Below are 21,446 nucleotides of genomic sequence, written 5' to 3'. Positions count from 1 at the left end.
AAAATTAAAATTCCAGACTTTTTTTTAACCGATAACTGAAATTTAGCATTCCCTTCAATCATGAATGTAGGCAACAAACAGCTGTATCAAGAATTATCACAAATAGGGCACCTGGGTGGCTCAGATGGTTAAGCGTCTGCCTTCGGCTCAGGTCATGATCCCAGGGTCCTGGGATCGAGTCCCACATCGGGCTCCCGGCTCAGCGGGGAGCCTGCTTCTCCCTCTGACCCTCTCCCCTCTCATGCTGTTTCTCTCTCGCTCGCTCTCTAAAAAATAAATAAAAAAAAAAATCTTAAAAAAAAAAAAAAGAAGTATCACAAATACATTTATATCACAAAGTACATTTATCTTTTATACTCACTACTTTGAAATTATAGTATTTATTACACTTGTTGGTATATATTAATGCATTAATGAAGAAGTATATATATTTTTGTGATATTGTATATCACACACAAAAAAACTCTTCTTCTCTTCTAGGAGACCCCATAGTGATGATTTATTGTGATTAGGTTTATAAGCAAATAGCCCTGGTTTCTTGACAGAGTGGAGAAAGATAAATGTGTACTCTTTCCCTCTATCCTGTCCCATCCCCTTCTCTTTACCACTTCCCCCCTCTCATTTCACTACCCTCTCTCCCTTTTATATCCCTCTCCCTGTCCTCATCATTCCCCCACTTTTTTAAAGATTTTATTTATTTATTTCACAGAGAGGACAAGAAAACACAAGCAGGGGGAGCAGCAGGCAGAGGGAGAAGCAGACTCCCTACTGAGCAGGGAGCCAGAAGTGGGACTCGATCCTGGGACTTCAGGATCATGACCCGAGTCGAAGGCAGATGCTTAACCCACTGAGCCACCCAGGCACCTATCATTCCCCCTCTTATTCTCCTTTTCTTTTGTTCCCACTTTCTCTCATTCGTATTTTCTCTCTCTCTCTCTCGTTCTCTCCCTCTGTAGTAATTAATTGCTGTTATAGTTGCTTGCTTACTTTTTAATGTTAGCTTGGCCAGTTTAATAGTGAGAAATGTTTTCATCTCTCCTTGTGAAGTTTGGTCCCCCCTCCCACCATCGCATCCTGGATCATCAGTATGTTAAGCAGTTTTCTCCTAAGTAAAACATTCATCATAATCCTAATTTAGTGATATTTCTTGTTTTAGTTGACAAAGAGATGATGCAAAGAATAAGGGAGAAATCTATTTTACAAGCACAAGAAAGAGCAAAAGAAGCTGCAGAAGCAAAAGCTGCAGCAAGGCGAGAAGATCAAAAATATGCACTAAATGTTATGATGAAGGTAAGTTGCAGATTGTTAGGAAAGTTCTCTAATTAAAGAGATAATAGTAAACTCTGTAAGGATGATTTATTCCAATCACTGTACTTCCTCACCTCTTTATTCATACTTTGATTATAGGATTTACTATGTTATAGAGGCTATCTACTACTTACATGTATTCCTGAAAATCTGTATGAAAGTAGAGGGTATACAGGTTGGACAATAGATTTACTTGTTTCAGGGAGAATGTTCTATTTCCAAGGGAGTAAAAAAATTATAATTTTGCATGGTAAAAGTGTTTTACTTCTTTTTTAATCTTGGAATAAAGGACATGATTATTTAAAACAAGAAGAGCCTAGATTATGTCAATACTAAACATTGACATATTCTTATCTTTTTAACTGTTGAGGCTTCCAAGTTAAAGCTTTTTTTTTTTTTTTTTTTTTTTAATATTTACTTATTTTAGAGAGAGAGCACACAAGCAGGGAGAGGGGCAAAAGGACAGGGAGAGAATCTCAAGCAGACTCCGACTTCTGGCTGAGTGCAGAGCCTGAAGCCAGGCTCAATCTCACTACCCTGAGATTATGACCTGAGCTGAAATCAAGAGTTGGACGCTTAACTGATTGAGCCACCCAGGCGCCCCTCAAGTTAAAGCTTTAATCAGCAATATATTTTTTGAGATATAATTCACATACCATATAATTCACCCATGTAAAGCTTACAGTTCATTAGTTCATAGTATTTAGAGATGTGCGACCATCACCACAATCAGTTTTAGGACATTTTCATCACCCAAAAAGAAACCCTGTGCCTGTTAAGAGTCACTCCCCATTTCTCCCATTCACTGCAGCCCCAGGCAACCACTAATCCACTTTATAGATTTACCTATTCTGACTAATTATTGCAAGTAATTTCTTATCTCATATTCTCATTTGACATCTTGAAAAGATTAAGGAATCTATAACTAGCATTTCATCAAGAGCTCTGTGGACCCATGATGCTTCTTTTGTATATGGATTACTAGTATTGTATTCATAATCAACAGTTCATAATTCCAAGGATGTCTCCACTTCTTTTATTACTTCTATTTGTCTTTTATATATACCCTATGGTTATATAGTGTCCTTTACTTAAAAATTTAGCACATGGTCAGCTGACCAAAGATTCCTGCTTTCAGTATACTTGAGTTCCATCTTTTCCTTATTGTGTTATCACTGCTGTCAGCCTTTTTTTTTTTTTTTTTAAAGATTTTTATTTATTTGACAGAGAGAGATACAGCGAGAGAGGGAACACAAGCAGGGGGAGTGGAGAGGGAGAAGCAGGCCTCCTGCCGAGCAGGGAGCCCGATGCGGGGCTCGATCCCAGAACCCCGGGATCATGACCTGAGCCGAAGGCAGACGCTTAACGACTGAGCCGCCCAGGCGCCCCATGCTGTCAGCCTTTTGATTTTATCATTTTCCTGAATTTTAAAAAATAAAAGCAAAATAATATAAAATTTGTGGTAACAGATAAATATTCCCTGAACTAATAAAATAGATAAATAATGGTGTACATTTTGCTGTATTGGTAAAATAACAAAACTGGCAGTACCATCATACTGTGCCTTGAAGTTATTAATGTACTTATATCTGAAAGCCTGATTTGGTATTTGGAAAGGTGGTTTTGGGGTGTTAGTGTATAAAATATGAAGCTGTAGATGATATGAAAGTGGAAAGCACCTATGAAAGTCTATAACCTATACTACAAATGGTCCATTTTGTTTGTTTCTTTCCTTCAATAGAGTTCAGAGTTGAGATTATGTTTTCTTTCATCCTTATTACAGCTATTGCCAAGTTAAATAGTAGGTGCTCAAATATTTGAATGAATTAATGTAAATACATTGTTCTAGGACCCTGTGACAGTAGCTAAGTCCTATTTTGATGGATAGATGCAACATTTTTTACTCTGTCTAATCTTAGACATTCAGAAAAGAACTTTCAAGGTTCAGTAATAGTAGATGAAGAGCTAAAACAACAAAAGGCAACCTGTTATTAGCTTAAACCAAAAATTAAAACTTGATTTACATCTCAAAAAATAATAGTTTTTTGGTAGTTATCTTTTTTAAAAGATTTTATTTATTTATTTTAGAGAGAGAGATGGAGAGAGAGAGAGAGTGCGAGAGAGCATGAACAGGGGAGAGGGAGAAGCAGACTCCCCGCTGAGCGGGAAGCCGGACACGGCCTTGGGCCTCGATCCCAGGACCCTGGGATCATGACCTGAGCCAAAGGCAGACGCTTAACTGACTGAGCCACCCAGGCCCTCCTTAATAGTAATCTTTTAAAAATAATTAGCAGGGCTGGTGCTAAGACTCATTATGTCAGTTCACTGTGCTGTATGTATTAGTCTGCTTGGCCTACCGTAACAAAATACCACAGATTGGATGGCTTAAATGACAGACATTTATTTTCTAAAAGTTCTGGAGTCTAGAAGTCTCAGATTGAGGTCCAGCAAAGTCAGTTTCAGATGAGGAGTCTATTCTTGGCTTGTAGTTGGTGGAGAGAGAGAAAGAAAGAAATCAGGTGTCTCTTCTTAGTAGGGCACTAATCCTGTTCTATCAGGGCCCCATGCTTATGACCTCATTTAACCCTAATTACTTCATCAAAGTCCCCATTTCCAAGTACAGCCACTCTGAGGATTAAGGCTTCAACATATACATTTGGCGGGGACACAAACATCCAGTCAATAACACTGTGTAATAAACTATCCAAAATTTAGTGATGTAAAGGCACAAAGACTTACTTCTCAACATTCTGTGTGTTGGTGAGGCATTTCTTGTCAGCTGGGGCTGGATTTATTATGGCTGGATGTGCTAGGATGGCCTCACTCACATGTCTAAAACCTTGCCTGGAAGAGCTGTAGCCTCTCTCTACATGTGGTATTTCAGTCTCCAGGGCTTCTTGACTTCGTAGTCCAGGTTCTTGGTAGCAAGAAAGGGAAAGCCCTAATGCACAAGCACTTTTAAAGCTTCTGCTATGTCATATTTGCTAATGTCCAGTTAGCCAAAATAAGTCATATAGCAAGCCCAGATTCAAGGACTGGAGAGAGAGACTACACCTCTTCTACGAAAGAGGGATTAAGTCATATTGCAAAGGGGTGTGCAGAGAGGGATGGGAGGAATTTGGGGCCATTTTGCAATTAATTTTACTCAATTAGTTTGAATTTAAAAGATTAGGGTTTAAATAATAAAGAGAACTTGATTCATCCAGCAGGAAAAGTTCAGAGATAAAGCAGTGATCAAATGTAGTTAAATCAAGGCTCTGATTCCATTTCTCTGCATCATCTTTAGCACTGCCTTTCCTTGTGTCTGCTCATCCTTAGGTTGATAGTGAGATGATCCATGTCTGCATATAACAAGGCCCAGGGGAAGACAGGCTATTTTGTTGGCTCCCTTGTAAGCTCCATAAAACAATTGCTTTCAATGTTGTAAAATATTAAAATTTGAACACATTTCAATGAGTTTTGAAGTGTTTGATGCTTCACACTTGGTTTACAGCATCAGCTTTTTGGTGTCTTTGCTGCTGATCTATCATTCATTCATTTAACAGTTATTTATTGAAAACTGTGAAAGGTGTCGCTACAGAGCTGAACAAGTCAGTCTTCACTTTCAGTTTACTCGTGGTATAGAGAAGGTGACAGACAAGAAAAAACAGATTACACCATAGGATGCATGAGAAGTCATGGGAGGATAGAAAGAGAACACTGACGAAAGATTGGTATCTCAGTCTGAGAGTACAGGCAGGAAATATGAGGCAGTGTTTTTTTGTGCCAAATATTGGAGAATGAGTCACAGGTATCTGAGGAATAAATGGAAAAATTATAAATAACTTGGATAAGTCCATGACAGAATATGGCCCAGTGAGGGAACATTTGTTGGTCAGAAATAAAGCTTAGTATCTTGAAAATTTTTCTGCAGGTAATGGGGAACTCTTAAGGGATTTTTCAGCAAGAATATCAAATTAATTGGGTTTGTGTGTTGGAAAAGCTCATTCTGGTTAATGAGTATGAAGTGGTTGCAGGGTAGAGGCAGAGCTTTTGTATTTTTAAGATGGAGAGAACCTGAGCACGTTTACATGTTGAAGAAGGAAGCTAGTAAAGAGAGAGAAGTTGATAATACAACCAAGGGAGGGGACTGATGATGATGGAACAGGTGGGATGAAGGTTGGAACAGGTGAAAAAATTAGTCTTAGCTAAGAGCAGTATATTTTATCTTTGGACACTAGAGGGCAGGAATAAGGAATAACACGATTTGGAAAATTCTGAAGGACACAGACAGTTAAAAGAATCCTTTGTTTTCAGGGCGAAGGAGGCAAGAGGGAAAGAGGTTGAGGTGGAGGTATACGTTTTGAGGTGATTAATGGAAGTTTGGAATACTGACACCAAACTGATCTTCTGAAGCATGCTCTCTTTGTCTGACAATTTTGACTGCTACTGCCTGCTTTGTCTGTCTTCTTTACTATTTTGTTTTATAGATTACCCTCTTCCCTTTTGAGTTTTCTTTTTGTTTTCTTCTTCAGGGGAAGTACTACTTCACTTTTGCCCTCTGAGCTTTTAACCTAGGTAAATCAAATTTGAAGTGCTTTCTTCTGTCATTTTCACAAAGTTGAAACTCAAACTGTGAAACAACTTTGCATATTCATGCAGATGAGGTATAAGTTGCTTTCTGGAATTGTCTAGGTTATGCTATAGGGCCTTAAAAAGTTCTTATCAGTGAACCAGATGCCCTGTTTATTGGAAGTGTGTACAATGTACAAAAACCACAAGGAACTGCTTGGCTCTTTTTTTATTCCATTTTTTAATAGTAATGTTCATGTTCCTAGAATTTTTTTTATCCCCCAGCCCCTCCTTTTTCTGCACTTTCTTCCCTTTCAATGCACGTCAGCACTGTTGACCCTATTGACTTTCTCACAATCCTGTTTCTTGCTTTTGCATGTTTAGCATTTTCCCTATAAACCATTCTTAGGGCTCTATGCTTTTGGTATCTCCTAACTCCTTTGACCTACTCCTTATATGTGAAATCTTCATTCTCTTACTTTATTTGTTATTAACAGTTATCACCATCGTAAGACACTTAATTGTGCTGTTAGTATACTCAGTCTTTGTATCAAAATTCCTTTTGAATTTTATTTTTCACCTTTATTATCTTTGATATTTCTTATTGAGAAGTTTTATTATTTTTTTAAGATTTTATTTATTTATTTGACGGAGAGAGACACAGCGAGAAGGAACACAAGCAGGGGGAGTGGGAGAGGGGGAAGCAGTCTCCCTGCGGAGCAGGGAACCCAATGCGGGGTTCTCCCAGGACCCTGGGATCATGATCTGAGCCGAAGGCAGACACCCCATGACTAAGCCACCCAGGCGCCCCAAGAAGTTTTACAGATCAAATACATTTTTTTGTTCATTTTTCCTTCAAAGTGCTGCCATGGTGGCTTTTATTTTATTTTTAAGTATTTTATTTTCCAGTTTTATTGAGGTATAATTGACAAAAATGTAATATATCTAAAGTGTATAATGTGAACAGTTGATATACATATATTTTGTGAAAGGAATCCCATAATTAATGTATATATCACATTAATTAATTAATTAATTAATTAATCTATCACAAAGGGAGGGAAAACTGAATGGGAAGAAATCAGAGAAGGAGACAAACCATGAGAGACTCTGGACTCCGAGAAACAAACTGAGTGTTACAGAAGGGAGGGGGGTGGGGGGATGGGGTAACCAGGTGGTGGGTATTAAGGAGGGCATGTGTTGTGATGAGCACTGTGTGTTATACGCAACTAGTGAATTGTTGAACAATACATCAAAAACTAATGATGTACTATATGTTGGCTAACTGAACATAATAAAAAAATAAATGTTTGATGGAATTCAAAAAAATACATATATCACTTCATAAAGTTACTTTTACATTGGATCTCAGCACTTATAGCTAAAAATTTGTACCCTATTACAGCTTCTCCCCATTTCCCTTGCCCCCTAGCCCCTGACCACCACCATTCTGCTCTTTGTTTCTATAAGTTCAACTTAAAAAAAAAAATTCTACGTGTAAATGATATGCTGTATTTCATATATACTATGCATATGTTACATATAGTATATACATAATATATATGTGTGTGTGTATATAATGAACATAATGTGTGTGTATATGCACACACATATATATGTGTGTGTGTATATATATATATATATATATATATATATATATACATATACATATCACATTTTCTTTATCCATCCATCAGTGGACACTTAAGATTGTTTCTATAGGGGTGCCTGGGTGGCTCAGTCAGTTAAGCATCTGACTTTGGCTCAGGTCTTGATCTCGGCGGGGAGTCACTGCTCAACAGAGAGTCTACTTCTCTCTCTATCTGCCCCCTCCCCCCTCTCAAATAAATAAATAAAATCTCTAAAAAAAAAAGATTGTTTCTATATCTTGGCTATCGTGAATAATATTGCAGTGAACAAGGTATGGTAGTATAAAGACATCTCTTGGAGATAGTGATTTTGTTTCCTTTGAATATATATGTCTATTAGTCATTTATATATCTTCTTTGGAAAAATGACTAGTCAGGTCCTTGGCCCATTTAAAAGTTTTTATTTATTTTCTTGCTACTGAGTTATATGAGTTCTTCTATATTTTGCATATTAACCCCTTATTGGCTGTGTGGTTTACAGATATTTCTCTCATTCAGTACATTACCTTTTCATATTGTTGATGTTTTCTTTTGCTGTGCAGAAGCTCTGAAGATGTAGTCTTACCTTATTTTTGCTTTTGTTGCCTTTGCTTTTAGTGTCAAATCTAAAAAGTCATTGCCAAACCAATGTCAAGGAACTTACCACCTATGTTTTCTTCTAGGAGTTTTAGGTTTTGGTTTTTACATTCAAGTCTTTAATCCATTTTGAGTAGATTTTTGTGTATGGTGTAAGGTAGGGATCCAGTTTTGTTCTTTTGTATGTGAATATCCATTTTTTTCTAGCACCATTTACTGAACAGACTATCCTTTCATCACTCTACATTCTTAGTGCTTTTGTCAAAAATTAATTGATCATACATGCATAGGTTTATTTCTGGGCTCTCTGTTCTGTTCCATTGATCTATGTGTCTGGTTTTATGGCAATACCATACTGTTTTGATTATTATAGCTTTATAATATAGTTTGAAATCAGAAAGTATGATTCCTCCAGCTTTGCTCTTCTTGCTCAAGATTGCTTTAACTAGTCAGAATCTTTTTTGGTTCCATCTAAATTTTAGGATTTTTTTTTTTTTCTATTTCTGTGAAAAATGCCATTGGAATTTTGATAGCGGTTGCACTGACTCTGTAGATCACTTTGGGTAGTGTGGATATTTTAACAATATTAATTCTTCCAATATGAACATGGGATATCTTTCCATTTATTTGTGTCTTCTTCAATTTCTTTCAGCAATGTTTTATAGTTTTCACTGTACAGATCCCTCATTTCTTTGGTTAAATTTGTTCCTATTTTATTCTTTTTGATGCTATTGTAAATCAGATTTTCTTCTTAATTTCTCTTTCTGATAGTTTGTTGTTAGTGTAGAAATGCAACTAATTTTTTTATATTGATTTTGTGTCCTGAAACTTTACTGGATTTGTTTATTAGTCCTAACAGTTTTTTTGGAGTCTTTAGAGTTTTCTGTGTGTGTCATCTGCAAATATAGACACTTCATGTCTTCCTTTTCAATGTGGATGCCTTTTATTTCCTTTTCTTGCTGAATTGCTCTAGCTGAGACATCAGTAGAGGTGTTGAGTAGAGGTGGTGAGAGTGGGCATTCTTGTCTTGTTTCTGATCTTAGAGGAAAAACTTTTGGCTTCTCACCATTGATATGATGTTAGCTATGGGTTTGTCATATATGGCCCTCATTATGTTGAGATATGTTCCATATAGACCCAATTTGTTGAGAGTTTTTATCATGGAAGGATGTTGAATTTTGTTAAATGCTTTTTCTATATCTATTGAAACTATCATATGATTTTAACCCTTCATTTTGTTAAATTGGTGTATGACATTGATTGATTTGCATATATTGAACTATCCTGCATCCAAGGAATAAATCTTATTTGGTCATGGTGTATAATCCTTTCAATATACTGTTGAGTTCAGTTTGCTAATATTTTGTTGAGAATTTTTACATGTATATTCATTAGGGATATTGGCCTATAGTATTCTTTTCTTGTAGTGTCCTCATTTGACTTTGGTACCAGAGTAGTGCTGGCCTCATAAAATGAGTCTGGGAGTGTTCCCCACTCTTCAGTTTTGGAAGATTTAAAAAAATGGTATGTATTAATTCTTTTTTTATGTTTGGTGGAATAGACCAGTGAAGCCATCTCATGCTGGACTTTTCTTTGTTGGAGTTTTTTTGTTTGTTTGCTTGTTTATTGAAATATTTTACTTATTTACTTGAGAGAGAGAGAGAGAGAGTGTGTGCATGTGTAGGAGGAGGGGCAGAGGGAGAGGGAGAAGCAAACTCCCCGCTGAGCAGGGAGCCTAACGTGGTGCTTGATCCCCCAACCCTGGGATCATGACCTGAGCCAAAGGCAGACACCTAACCAACTGGGCCACCCAAGCACCCCTGTTGGGAGGTTTTTGATGACTGCTTCAATCTCTCTTATAATTGGCCTGTTTAGATTTTCTCTTCATGATTATAACCATCCTAATGGGTGGGAAATGGTATCTCAATGTGGTTTTGATTTACATTTACCTAATGTTAGTGATGTTGAGAATCTTCCCAAGTGTTTCTTAGCCATTTGTATATCTTAATTGTATATCTAATAAAGTCCTTTGTTCATTTTTAAATTGGATTATTTGTTTTTGTTGTTGAGTTGTAAGAGTTATATATTCAAGATAATAGATCCTTATCAGAAAATGATTTGCGAAAATTTCCCCCAATTTATAGATTTTTTTCACTTTGCTAGTATCCTGTGACATACAAAAGCTTTAAGTTTCATAAAGTCCAATTTGCCTATTTTTCTTTTGTTGCTCATACTTTTGGTGTCAGTCATATCTAAAAATTCAGTGGTGGGGTACCTGGGTGGCTTAGTCAGTTAAGTCAGTTAAACTCTTGGTTTCGGCTCAGGTCATGATCTCGGGGTCCTGGGATCGAGCCCCGCATCAGGCTCTGTGCTTAGCAGGGAGCCTACTTCACGATTTTCTCTCTCCCTCTGCCCCTCTCCACCCCTGTTCCTGTTCACTCTCTAAAATAAATAAGTAAATCTTAAAAAAACTAAATAAATAAAAATTCAGTGCTAAATCCAAGGTCATGAAGGTTTACCTTGTGTTTTCTTCTAGGAGTTTTATGGTTTTTACCTCTTATATTAAGTTGTTCATTTATTTTGAGTTATTTTTTTTTTTTAAGATTTTATTTATTTATTTGACAGAGAGACACAGCGAGAGAGGGAACACAAGCAGGGGGAGTGGGAGAGGGAGAAGCAGGCTTCCTGCGGAGCAGGGAGCCCGATGCAGGGCTCGATTCCAGGACCCTGGGATCATGACCTGAGCTGAAGGCAGACGCTTAAAAACTGAGCCACCCAGGTGCCCCTATTTTGAGTTATTTTTTGTATATGATTTGAGCTATGAGTCCTGCTTTATTCTTCGGCGTGTGGATTTTTAGTTGTCCCAGGAGCATTTGTTTAAGAGACTATTCTTTCCGCATTGAATAGTCTTGACCTTGTCAAAACTCAATCAGCTCTTTGGGCATGGATTTATTCTCTGGTTCTCAATTTTATTCCATTGATCTATATGTCTGTCTCTGTCAGTACCACACTTTCCTGACTACTGTAGCTTTGTTGTAAGTTTTGATATTAGGAAATGTGAGCCCTCCAAGATTTTATTTTTCAAGATATTTTGGCTATTCTCGGTCCCTTGTAATTCTATTTGAATTTGAAGATTGGCTTTTCCATTTCAATATTATTGTAGCATATCCATATGTTATCTGATAATTTGAAAAGGTCATTTTATAAAATTTTATTTCTTTTAAGGATTTTTTATTTTTTATTTTTAAGTAATCTCCATATCCAACATGGGGCTCGAACTCACAACCCTGAGATCAAGAGTCATGCACTTTACTGACTGAGCCAGCCAGGCACCCCTAAAATCTTATTTTGTTAAAAGATTTTATTTATTTATTTGAGAGAGAGAATGAGAGAGAGCACATGAGAAGGGGGAGGGTCAGAGGGAGAAGCAGACCCCCTGCTGAGCAGGGAGCCCGATGCGGGACTCGATCCCGGGACTCCAGGATCATGACCCGAGCCGAAGGCAGTCGCCCAACCAACTGAGCCACCCAGGCGCCCCAGGACTTACCTTCTTATGGTTATTTTTCCTACTTTTTTTTTTTTTTTAAGATTTATTTATTTATTTGAGAGAGAGAATGTGTGTGTACATGTGAACAGGGAGGGGCAGAGGTAGAGGGAGAGAGAGTCTTAAGCAGACTCTGATCTCATGACCCTGAGATCACGACCTGAGCTGAAACCAAGAGTCAGATGCTTAACTGACTGCGCAACTCAGGCACCCCCTTTTTCCTACTTTTAATTTCTTTTTGCTCTAATAGGAATGTACTAATTTTCTGTGTAAATCTAACAAATTTCTAAGCATATGAGAAATTAACTTTAGCCATTAATTTGGTAACATCAGAAAAGGCAGTAATCTCTGACACTGCCTTTCTTATATATATATTTTGTCAAGTATGCTGACCTACCTCATTTTTGTGTAGGTATATTCCAGATTCACAGCACTTGTGTAGAAGTAAACTTTCAGCAGTCATACATGTGTCCACCTTTTTTGTTTATTTCAAGCTTTTTCATCTCTTCCAGAGGTATGGTTAAAATTTATTCATTCATTCATTATACCCATTAGGGTATTTGTTAGCTTTGGAAAGAACAGAGTGTAGAAGAAGAAATACTTTTGTTTAGAGAAAAATTGAAAGAACCGAAGTTGTTGAATGGTTCCTGTCTTCTCAACAGCAAAGTCTTTTGAGATGGAAGTAGCAGAATCCAATCAGGCATCTCTAAAAAGGAAATTGTTTGCAAAAGTCAGTTGTCAGAGATGAATAAAATTATTACTGAGCAGCAAGGATAAGATGAAGGGTAGGGTACAAAAGTATATTAACTAATTTTCATTGGCCCAAACCTGTCAGTTTTGGTCCTTGAATTTGTTTTTTTTTTTTTAAGTTTTTATTTATTTTTAAGTACTCTCCACACCCAACACGGGGCTCAGACTCACAACCTGGAGATCAAGAGTCGCATGCTCTACTGACAGCAAGTAAGGCACCCCTGTCCCTTGCATTTGCAGTCAAATGCTCTACCACTGAGCTATACCCCCACTGTCCCTTGCATTTGAAGGCTAGTCAAATGGGAACTTTGTAACATACATAATATTAAATATGTCCGTACTGTCTCTGTGTATAATAAACTTGGGTACTGGCTTAAGAAAAATTTCTCCATCAGTAAGCTGAAGCTGAATCTTTTTTTTTTTTTCTTTTTGAAGATTTTATTTATTTATTTGACAGAGAGAGACACAGCGAGAGAGGGACTACAAGCAGGGGGAGTGGGAGTGGGAGAAGGAGAAGCAGGCTTCCCGCGGAGCAGGCAGCACGATGTGGGACTCAATCTCAGGGACCCTGGGATCATGACCTGAGCTGAAGGCAGACGTTTAATGACTGAGTCACCCAGGCACCCCTGAAGCTGAATCTTTAAAAGATACCAAACAAATCGTGACAGGATTATGAAATCATATACTGTAAAAACAGAATTTTCTACCACATAATAACTTTTGTTGAAGGAGAGAGGGAAAGCTAACTAGTGTAATAAGAGCTTGCTTTTATTCTTGTCTACATGTGTAGTTTCCAAGTTACTTACAAATTCTTATGCTTTTTATAGTAAGTTCAGATATCAATTCAATGAAGTAAACTGAAAGGGAGGATAACCTATGTCCAGATTTGTTGGAAAGCTGAACAATTTCCTTTCAGTAATTCATGAGTTTTATTTTTGGTTTGTGAATTAATTAGCCATTGGCTCTCCTTATAGCTCTTACTGTTTTCTTTGGGCCCCTTTCACCTATTTTGAAAATTTGCCAAAGGGAAAAGAGAAATGTCTTAGTTGGCTCAGGCTATCGTAACAAAAAATGACAGAGTGCATGGCTTAAATGACAGAAATTTATTTCCTCACAGTTCTGGAGGCTGGGAAGGCCAAGCTCTAGGTGTGGGTCAATTCAGTTTCTAGTGAAGACTCTCCTCCTGACTTACATATATGACTGCCTACACACTGTGTTCTCACAAGGTGGAGAGAGAGAGAGAGAGAGAGAGAGAGAGAGAAAGCTCTCTGGTGTCTGTTCTTATAAGGACACTAGTTCTGTTTTATTAGGATCCCACCCTTATGGTCTCATTTAACCTTAATTACCTCCTTGTAGGTCTTATCTCCAAATATTGTCACATTTGAGGATTAGGACTTCAATATATGGATTTGGGGACCATGATTTAGCTCATATAAGAGAGGAGAAATAAAATGAAAATCAGTTTTGTTCCATTTTAACTTTGGCTGTAACAGATGTCTATATAATTCTAAACACCAGATTCCCATTTCCATAGAACATAAATAACTAAATAATTTCAGAAGTTTATAACTTTCAAGAAAAATTTTAAAACTATTAAACTTTAGACTGAGTTATTATTTTAATTTTCCTTCTTAAGGAATTCTTCGTTAGAATGATATATAGCTACATGTGGAAGATAATACTTTAAGATATTCTTACCTGGGACACCTGGGTGGCTCAGTTGGTTAGGCATCTGACTCTTGATTTTGGCTCAGGTCAATCTCACAGTTGTGGGTTAGCATGGAGTCAGGCTCTGCTGGAGTGGGGAGCCTGCTGGAGATTCTCTCTCCCTCTGCCCCTCCTCCCCCTAGAATAAATAAATCTTTGAAAAAAGATATATTCTTACCTGGCATTTTTGCATATTGTCTACTTTTTCCATTAGAATTCTTTTTTAAGATTTTTTTTTTTTTTTTTTTTTTTTTGCGAGAGAGAGAATGAGAGACAGAGAGCATGAGAGGGAGGAGGGTCAGAGGGAGAAGCAGACTCCCTGCTGAGCAGGGAGCCCGATGTGGGACTCCACCCCGGGACTCCAGGATCATGACCTGAGCCGAAGGCAGTCGCTCAACCAACTGAGCCACCCAGGCGCCCCCATTAGAATTCTTAACATATTAAACGGTTATTTTAAATTCCATGTCTGATCATTTTTATATTTGTGTTATATCTGAGTCTGGTTCTGTTGATTATTGTCTCTTTATGGTGTGTTTTTCTTGCCTTTTGGCAGGTCTTGCAATTTTTTATTGAAAGCTAGACCTGTATCAGGTAGTAGAAACTGAGGTTATTAGGCTGTTAGGGTATAGATTTATTTTAATGTGGCTGCTATGTTTAATGTTAGCTGTGGCTGTATGTATCAGAAGCTTTAAAGGCTTCTAGTGTCTGGTATTTTTTTTTTTTTAACTCCCCCTTTGACTCTGGGCTTCTCCATTTTTTCTTCTTCTGAGAGAGTCTTTATCGTAAGATTCTCTCTTATATAATCTACTCTAATTATCCTGGAGCCCTTTTGGTGTGGTAGTAAATTGTAAGGGAAAGGAAGCATTCATAATCTTTCAATTAAATATCACTTTTTTCATGGGCCTGTATCTTGGGACTGTGATCTTGACAAGTTTTCTCCCAGTGAGACAGCTTTTCCCCACTGCCTCCTATTACCTTCCTTGGCTGTAGTGTTCCTGGTCTATTTTTTTGAATCCCTATTAACTATTTTCTTCTCTCCTTAGGTTGGACAGAGAGGCTGGAGAAGACTGGAGTGGGAGGGATTCTCTTCCCCCAGCAGAGATAAGGGACTTAAGCTTTGGCAAAGTCCTTTTCTCTGGATGGTAGATCTTTAAGGAGAATGCTCTAGGTATTTCTGTAATCCACAATGACTATTCTTCCCCTCCCTTTGCCAGAGACACAGTTATCTTATTCAGAGCTTCATCATTGTAGCCTGAGGGAGTTTCTGGAGGTGAAGCCCACAAAAATGTGGGGGCATTTCTCAAGACTGTGGCCTGAAAGTTTATCATTCTCCTGCTAGTCCACCCTTAAGCGCCAGTATTTTGTCAAAATTACTATTTAAGTATTCCTATTAGTTTATAGCTCTAGTTACTTTTGCTACAGGTAAGCAGATCTTTGTGTCTTTTTGGATACACCTGTCTCTCCAGATTACAGGGTAACAGTTTGCCCTGCAACTTTCTTCTTTGATGAGTCAAAGAAAACTAGTTGTTTTTCAGTTTGTCCATCTTTTTTTGTTGTTGTGAGGATTGGAGTGACAACCTTCTAAGCTTTTTGCCTATCAAAGCTGAAACTAGAGCTCCTTTATAATATATATATTTAGGTTGTTGTAAAACTTTTTAATGGTTGCTAGATGCACTTTTAACTTATAAGAATCTACTTCAAGTAAACACTGACTCAATTCCAGTAAAATATAGCGACTTTCCTCTAATACCTCTTTGGGCTGCTTTGCCATTCATGTGTATGTAGTTGTTATAACTCAATAATATATGTTATAATTCTACTTTAAAAATTATCGCTTTTAAAAAGAAATCATAGGTTTTTAAAGAAATCAAGAGAGTAAAGGCAAAAAAAGGTCTGTATTGTCTTTTTTTTCTTGATTAAACCATGTAATATAATATCAGCAGTCCTTTTTCATTTGTTTGTTTTAAAACTGGAAATTTGTACCTTTTGACCCCTTTTACCCATTTCGCCCAACCCAACATCCCATCACTGGCAATCACGTTTGTTCATGGTATCTATGAGCTTAGGGGTTTTTTGTTTGTTTTACAGATTGCACATATAAGTGAGATCACATGGTATTTGTCTTTCTCTGTTTTATTTCACTTAGCATAATGCCCTCAAGGTCCATCCGTGTTGTAAATGGCAAGATTTCATTCTTTTTTGTGGCTGAACAATATCCTAGTGTGTATATATATTCCAGATTTTCTTTCTGTTCATCCATTGGTAGACACTTAGATTGTTTCCATGTCTTGGCTATTGTAAATACTGCTGCCGTAAAGCTGGGGCCATGCATATATCTTTTTTAGTATAAGTTTTCATTTTCTGTGGAAGTAGATCATGTGGTTGTTTTATAGTTAATTTTTCGAGGAACCTCCAAACAGTTTTCCATAGTGTTTGCACCAATTTATACTCCCCCTAACGATGTACAAGGGTTCCCTTTTCTCCATATCCTCACCAACGCTTGTTATTTCTTTTCCTTTTGATACTAGCCATTCTAACAGGTGCAAGGTAATATCTCACTGTGGTTTTGATTTGCATTTCCCTGGTAATTAGTGATGTTGAGGATCTTTTCATGTACCTGTTGGCCACCTGTATGTCTTCTTTGGTAAAATGTCTATTTGGGTCCTCTCTTCATTTTTTAATTGGATGGTTTGTATTTCTGGATATTAGCCCCTTATCAGATATTTTAATTTACAAATGTTTTCTTTCATTCAGTAGGTTAGCTTTTTTTTTTTTTTTTTTTTCCGTATCATTATTTTTAATGTCCAGCATTTACAATACGAGGGCCAGAGCTTTCACCCCAACTCAAGTTTATAAATTCTCAATTGGCTTGTGAGGCCAATAGGGATACTTCTTCTTGTCTAATTTGGTTTCTGGAAAGACTTCATTCAGGTCCTCAATGGTCATCTGATCAAATGGAATTATGTTCCGCATCTTCTCCAGCTCTTTTTCATATTCCTCAATCCTGGCCTTTGAGAGAGACAAAAACTCGGCACAACTTTTCACATCTTCTTTTTCTTCAGCATCCACCTGAACAGTATATTTATCCTCTGGCACAGGAACCTTCAGGGCATTAAACTTCTTCTCAAAGTCATCTACCAAACCAGCCTTCGCCACATTGGCCTTGTAGTAAGCCCAGTCGATAGCAGGTGGTTTCTCAGGGAGAGTAGCCAACCTGGAGGTAAGGGTCTCATTCCAGGATTTCAGGGAGTTAGCAATGGCCTTCTGGTTTCGGGATATGATCTCCCCAAAAGCTACCCAGTCAATGGATTTTAGAGCAAGTTTTCACGCAGCCATCTTGAGATCCTTCACCGACCCCGGCGGCCCAGAGACCACAGCAGCAAGGAACGGAACTCAGTAGGTTAGCTTTTCATTTCGTTGATGGTTTCCTTTGCTATGCAGAAGCTTCTTAGTTTGATCTCACTTGTTTATTTTTGCTTTTCTTGCCTTTGTTTTTGGTGTCAAATCCAAAAAATCATCACTAAGACCAATTATCAAGAAACTTACTGCCTATGTTTTCTTATAGGAGTTTTATGGTTTTTAGATCCTACAATCAAGTTATTAATCCATTTTGAGTTAAATTTTGTGTATGGTGTGAGACAGTGGTCCAGTTTTATTCTTTTGCATGTGGATATCCTGTCTTCCCAATATCATTTATTGTATCTTTTTGGTTCCTTTGTCATAAATTAATTGGCATATATGCATCAGTTTATTTCTAGGCTCTCTATTCCATATCATTGATCTATGTGTCAGTTTTTATGCTGATAGAGTACTTTTAAGTTTTAAATTACTATAGCTTTGTAATATAGTTTGAAATCTGGGGGCTTGATGCCTTCAGCTTTGTTCTTTCTTAAGATTGTTTTGGTTATTCAGGGTCTTATGTGGTTCCATGCATATTTATGGTTGTTTTTTCAATTAATGTGAAAAATGACCTGGAATTTCATAGAGATTTCATTGAATCTGTAGATTGCTTTGTGTGGTATGGACACTTTAACAATATTAATTCTTTTAATTCATGAGTATAGAATATTACTATTTGTGTCTTCTCCACTTTCTTTCATTAATGTCTTATGGTTTTCAGCATACACGTTTTTTACCTCTGTGGTTAAATTTAATTTTAGGTATTTTATTCTTTTGATATAATTGTAAATGGGATTGCTTTCTTACTTTCTCTTTCTGATAGCTCGTTATTAGTGTACAGAAATGCAACAGATTTTTGTACATTGATTATGTATCCTGCAACTTTACTGAATTGGTTTATTCTAACAGTTTTTTGTGGAGTCTGTAGGGTTTTCTATATATAATATCATGTCTGCTGCAAATAGTGACAGTTTTACTTCTTCCTTTCTGATTTGGATGCCTTTTATTTCTTGCTCTGACTACGGACTTCTAATACTGTGTTGAATGTAAGTGGTGAAAGTGTGCATCCTTATCTTGTTCCTGATCTTAGGGGAAAAGCTTTCAGCTTTTCACCATTGAGAATGATGTTAGCTGTGAGTTTGTCATACTGAGGTATGTCACCTCTGTACCCACTTTGAGAATTTTTATCATAAGTGGATGTTGAATTGTATTGTCTTTTTAAGCTTATTCTTAAATTGTGGTATAATATACGTAACATCAAATGTATTATTTTAATCATTAATTGTACGGTTGAGTGGCTTTAAATACATTAATGTTGTGCCACCGTCATCATCATCCATCATCAGAGCTTTATTTATCTTACAAAACTAAAACACTGTGCCCATTAAACAATGATAACTCCCCATCCCCCTCTTCCCTCAGACCCCCATTTTCCTTTCTGTTTCTATGAATTTGACTACTTTAGCTACCTCATGTAGTTGAAATCATACCATATTTGTCCTTTCATGACTGGCTTATTTCATTTTGCATAATGTCTTCAAGTTTATTACATGAGAGCATATGTCAGAATTTTCTTCCATTTTAAGGCTGAATAATTATCTATTATCATGTATATACCACATTTTGTTTATCCATTTGTATTGTGTTTTATATTTTTGCACATATTTACCATTTCCCATGCTCTTCATTCCTTCTTGGGGATCTGAGTTAGTGTCTGGTGCCATTTCCTTTCAGCCTGAAGAACTCTCTTTAGTATATCTTGTAGGGCACATCTGCTAACAACAGCTTTATTTAACTTGGAATATGTTTATTTCATCTTCGTTTATGAAGAGTGGTTTTGCTGGACATAGAATTCATAGTTTATATGTTTTTTTCTGTCAGTACATTGAACATGACATTTGACTGTCTTCTGTCCTCCATCGTTTTTAATGAGGAATTAGTCTTATCTGTATTGTCATTTCCCGCACATGATGAGTCCTCTTTCTCTTGCTGCTTTCAAGATTCTCCTCTTTGTTTGACTTTTCTGTTAACTTAGCAGTTTCACTAAATTGTATCTAGGTGTATCTCTTTGTGTTTTTTTTTTATTAAAGATTTTTATTTATTTATTTATTTAACAGAGAGAGAGAGAACACAGCAGGGGAGGGGGAGAGAGAGAAGCAGGCTCCCCGCGGAGCAGGGAACCTGATGCGGGGCTCGGTCCTAGGACCCTGAGACCACGACCTGAGCCGAAGGCAGACGCTTAACGACTGAGCCACCCAGGCGCCCCCTCTTTGTGTTTTTACTTTGAGTTTCTTGAACTTCTTGGAGCTATGGATTAATGTTTTCATCAAATTTGAGAAGCTTTTTACCAATTACTTTCTGAAATATCGTTGGTTGAAAAGTATACATTTTATTTTATTTATTTTTCAAAACTGTATGTTTTAGTTAATAGATTATAACAATTCTGGGTTCTGTTTTATTTATATTTGTTTGTTAATTTATTTACTGAGGGCTGTTTATTTTTTAGAAGGTTGCCTGTACTGTAATTGTGAAGTCAGTCTAGTCTCCTTTGTGTTATACAGCTGCTGATGTCTCTGCTAAGTTTTTTAATTTTTATTTTTTAGGCTGGCTTCCTTAGGAGTCTTTCCTGTGTCTGCATAACTTAATTGTAAACTAATGATATGGGCAGAAGCGGTAAAGGCTCCCACCCTTTGCTGATCAGTCTATGTGTAGGTTTAGAATACATTCAAAGTTGGAGCCAGTTTTCAACCCTTCTTCCTTGGTTTCATTTTTTTTGTTTAAGATTTTATTTTTAAGTAATCTCTACACCCAACGTGGGGCTCAAACTCATAACCCTGAGATCAAGAGTCACATGCTCTACTGACTGAGCCAGTCAGGTGCCCCGCCCTGGCTTCATTTTATGCCAAGCTTCCTCAGGTCTCCCCAACAAACACATAGCTTTCTGTTTAGCCAGAGTTGTATGGTAAGCTTATCATAGACCTTCTATGGTTTTCTCATTTACATGATCTTTCTGTTAATGTTCTGACTAGTCAGGCACTCACCTTAACCAGGACTTCAACTTCAGACCCCAACTTTAAATTTTCCCTGTTCATTCCCAACCAAGTCTATCACTTTTATCCACCAAAACCATGGGTTTTCACCTCTCCCTCTCCCTGAAATGCATTCACCCTTTTTGCGAACAAAGCTGTTGGGTTCTTTTTGCTAGTTTCATGTTGGCAGAACTGCCAGTCTGGTTATTGAAGCTGGCATTGGGTGGTTGGGAGTAACCCCAGGCAGAAGGGGACAGCATCCCACTGTTCTTGCCTATAACTTTAGCATTTATTCTAGAACAAACACTTCTCAATTTGCAGGCTGTCTTTGCTTAGTTTCCAGTGTTCTGAAGTGGTTCTTTTTGATAGATTTGTCCAGCTTTATACTTGATATTTGTGTATGGAAATTGCCAACCCCTTCATGCCTCTATAAAACTTGTACATTCTTTTTTGCAGGTGAATTTTACATTTACTTATCAAGCTCCCTAAGAAGTTCTCCTGGTATTTTGATTAGATCTACATTGACTTTATAAGTTAATTTTCAGAATATCAATATATTTACATTATTGAGATTTCCCTCCAGGAACATGGCATTTATCCCCATTTATTTGGACTTACCCCTCAGCAAAATTATTATTATTATTATTTTATTTTTATATTTTGAGAGAGAGAGAGAGAGAGAGCACGTGCACTCAAGTGGGGCGGGGGGCAAAGGGAAAGGGAGGAAGAGAGAATCTTAAGCAGGCTCCACACCCCATGCCGCTCAATCTCATGACCCTGAGATCATGACCTGAACTGAAATCAAGAGTTGGATGCTTAATCGACTGAGCCACCCAGGTGCCCCCTCAGCAAAATTACTTAATATACATCTAGGACTTACTCATATTTTGCTAAGCTTATTCTTAGCATTTTAAAAGGTTTTTTTGATCAATT

General features: G+C 37.2%; 1 protein-coding gene and 1 pseudogene across 2 annotated transcripts in view; one reads left to right on the top strand and one right to left on the bottom strand.

The window, feature by feature from the left end:
* Window positions 1-21,446, top strand: part of DNAAF4 (dynein axonemal assembly factor 4) — a 65,400-nt gene that overhangs the window by 7,547 nt on the left and 36,407 nt on the right. Inside the window, exon 4 of the mRNA XM_034994763.1 lies at window positions 1,157-1,290. Coding sequence (XP_034850654.1) covers window positions 1,157-1,290 — 134 coding nt within the window. The remainder of the gene's footprint in view (window positions 1-1,156; window positions 1,291-21,446) is intronic.
* LOC118003680 lies at window positions 16,849-17,421 on the bottom strand (annotated as a pseudogene). The gene has a single exon (XR_004677384.1). The product of XR_004677384.1 is annotated as an ATP synthase subunit d, mitochondrial-like (transcript).

Source organism: Mirounga leonina, unplaced genomic scaffold (assembly GCF_011800145.1).
Source record: "Mirounga leonina isolate KUSES-001 unplaced genomic scaffold, KU_Mleo_1.0 Mir_91, whole genome shotgun sequence".
NCBI lineage: Eukaryota > Metazoa > Chordata > Mammalia > Carnivora > Phocidae > Mirounga > Mirounga leonina.
This window is presented reverse-complemented; position numbering and strand designations above follow the sequence as displayed.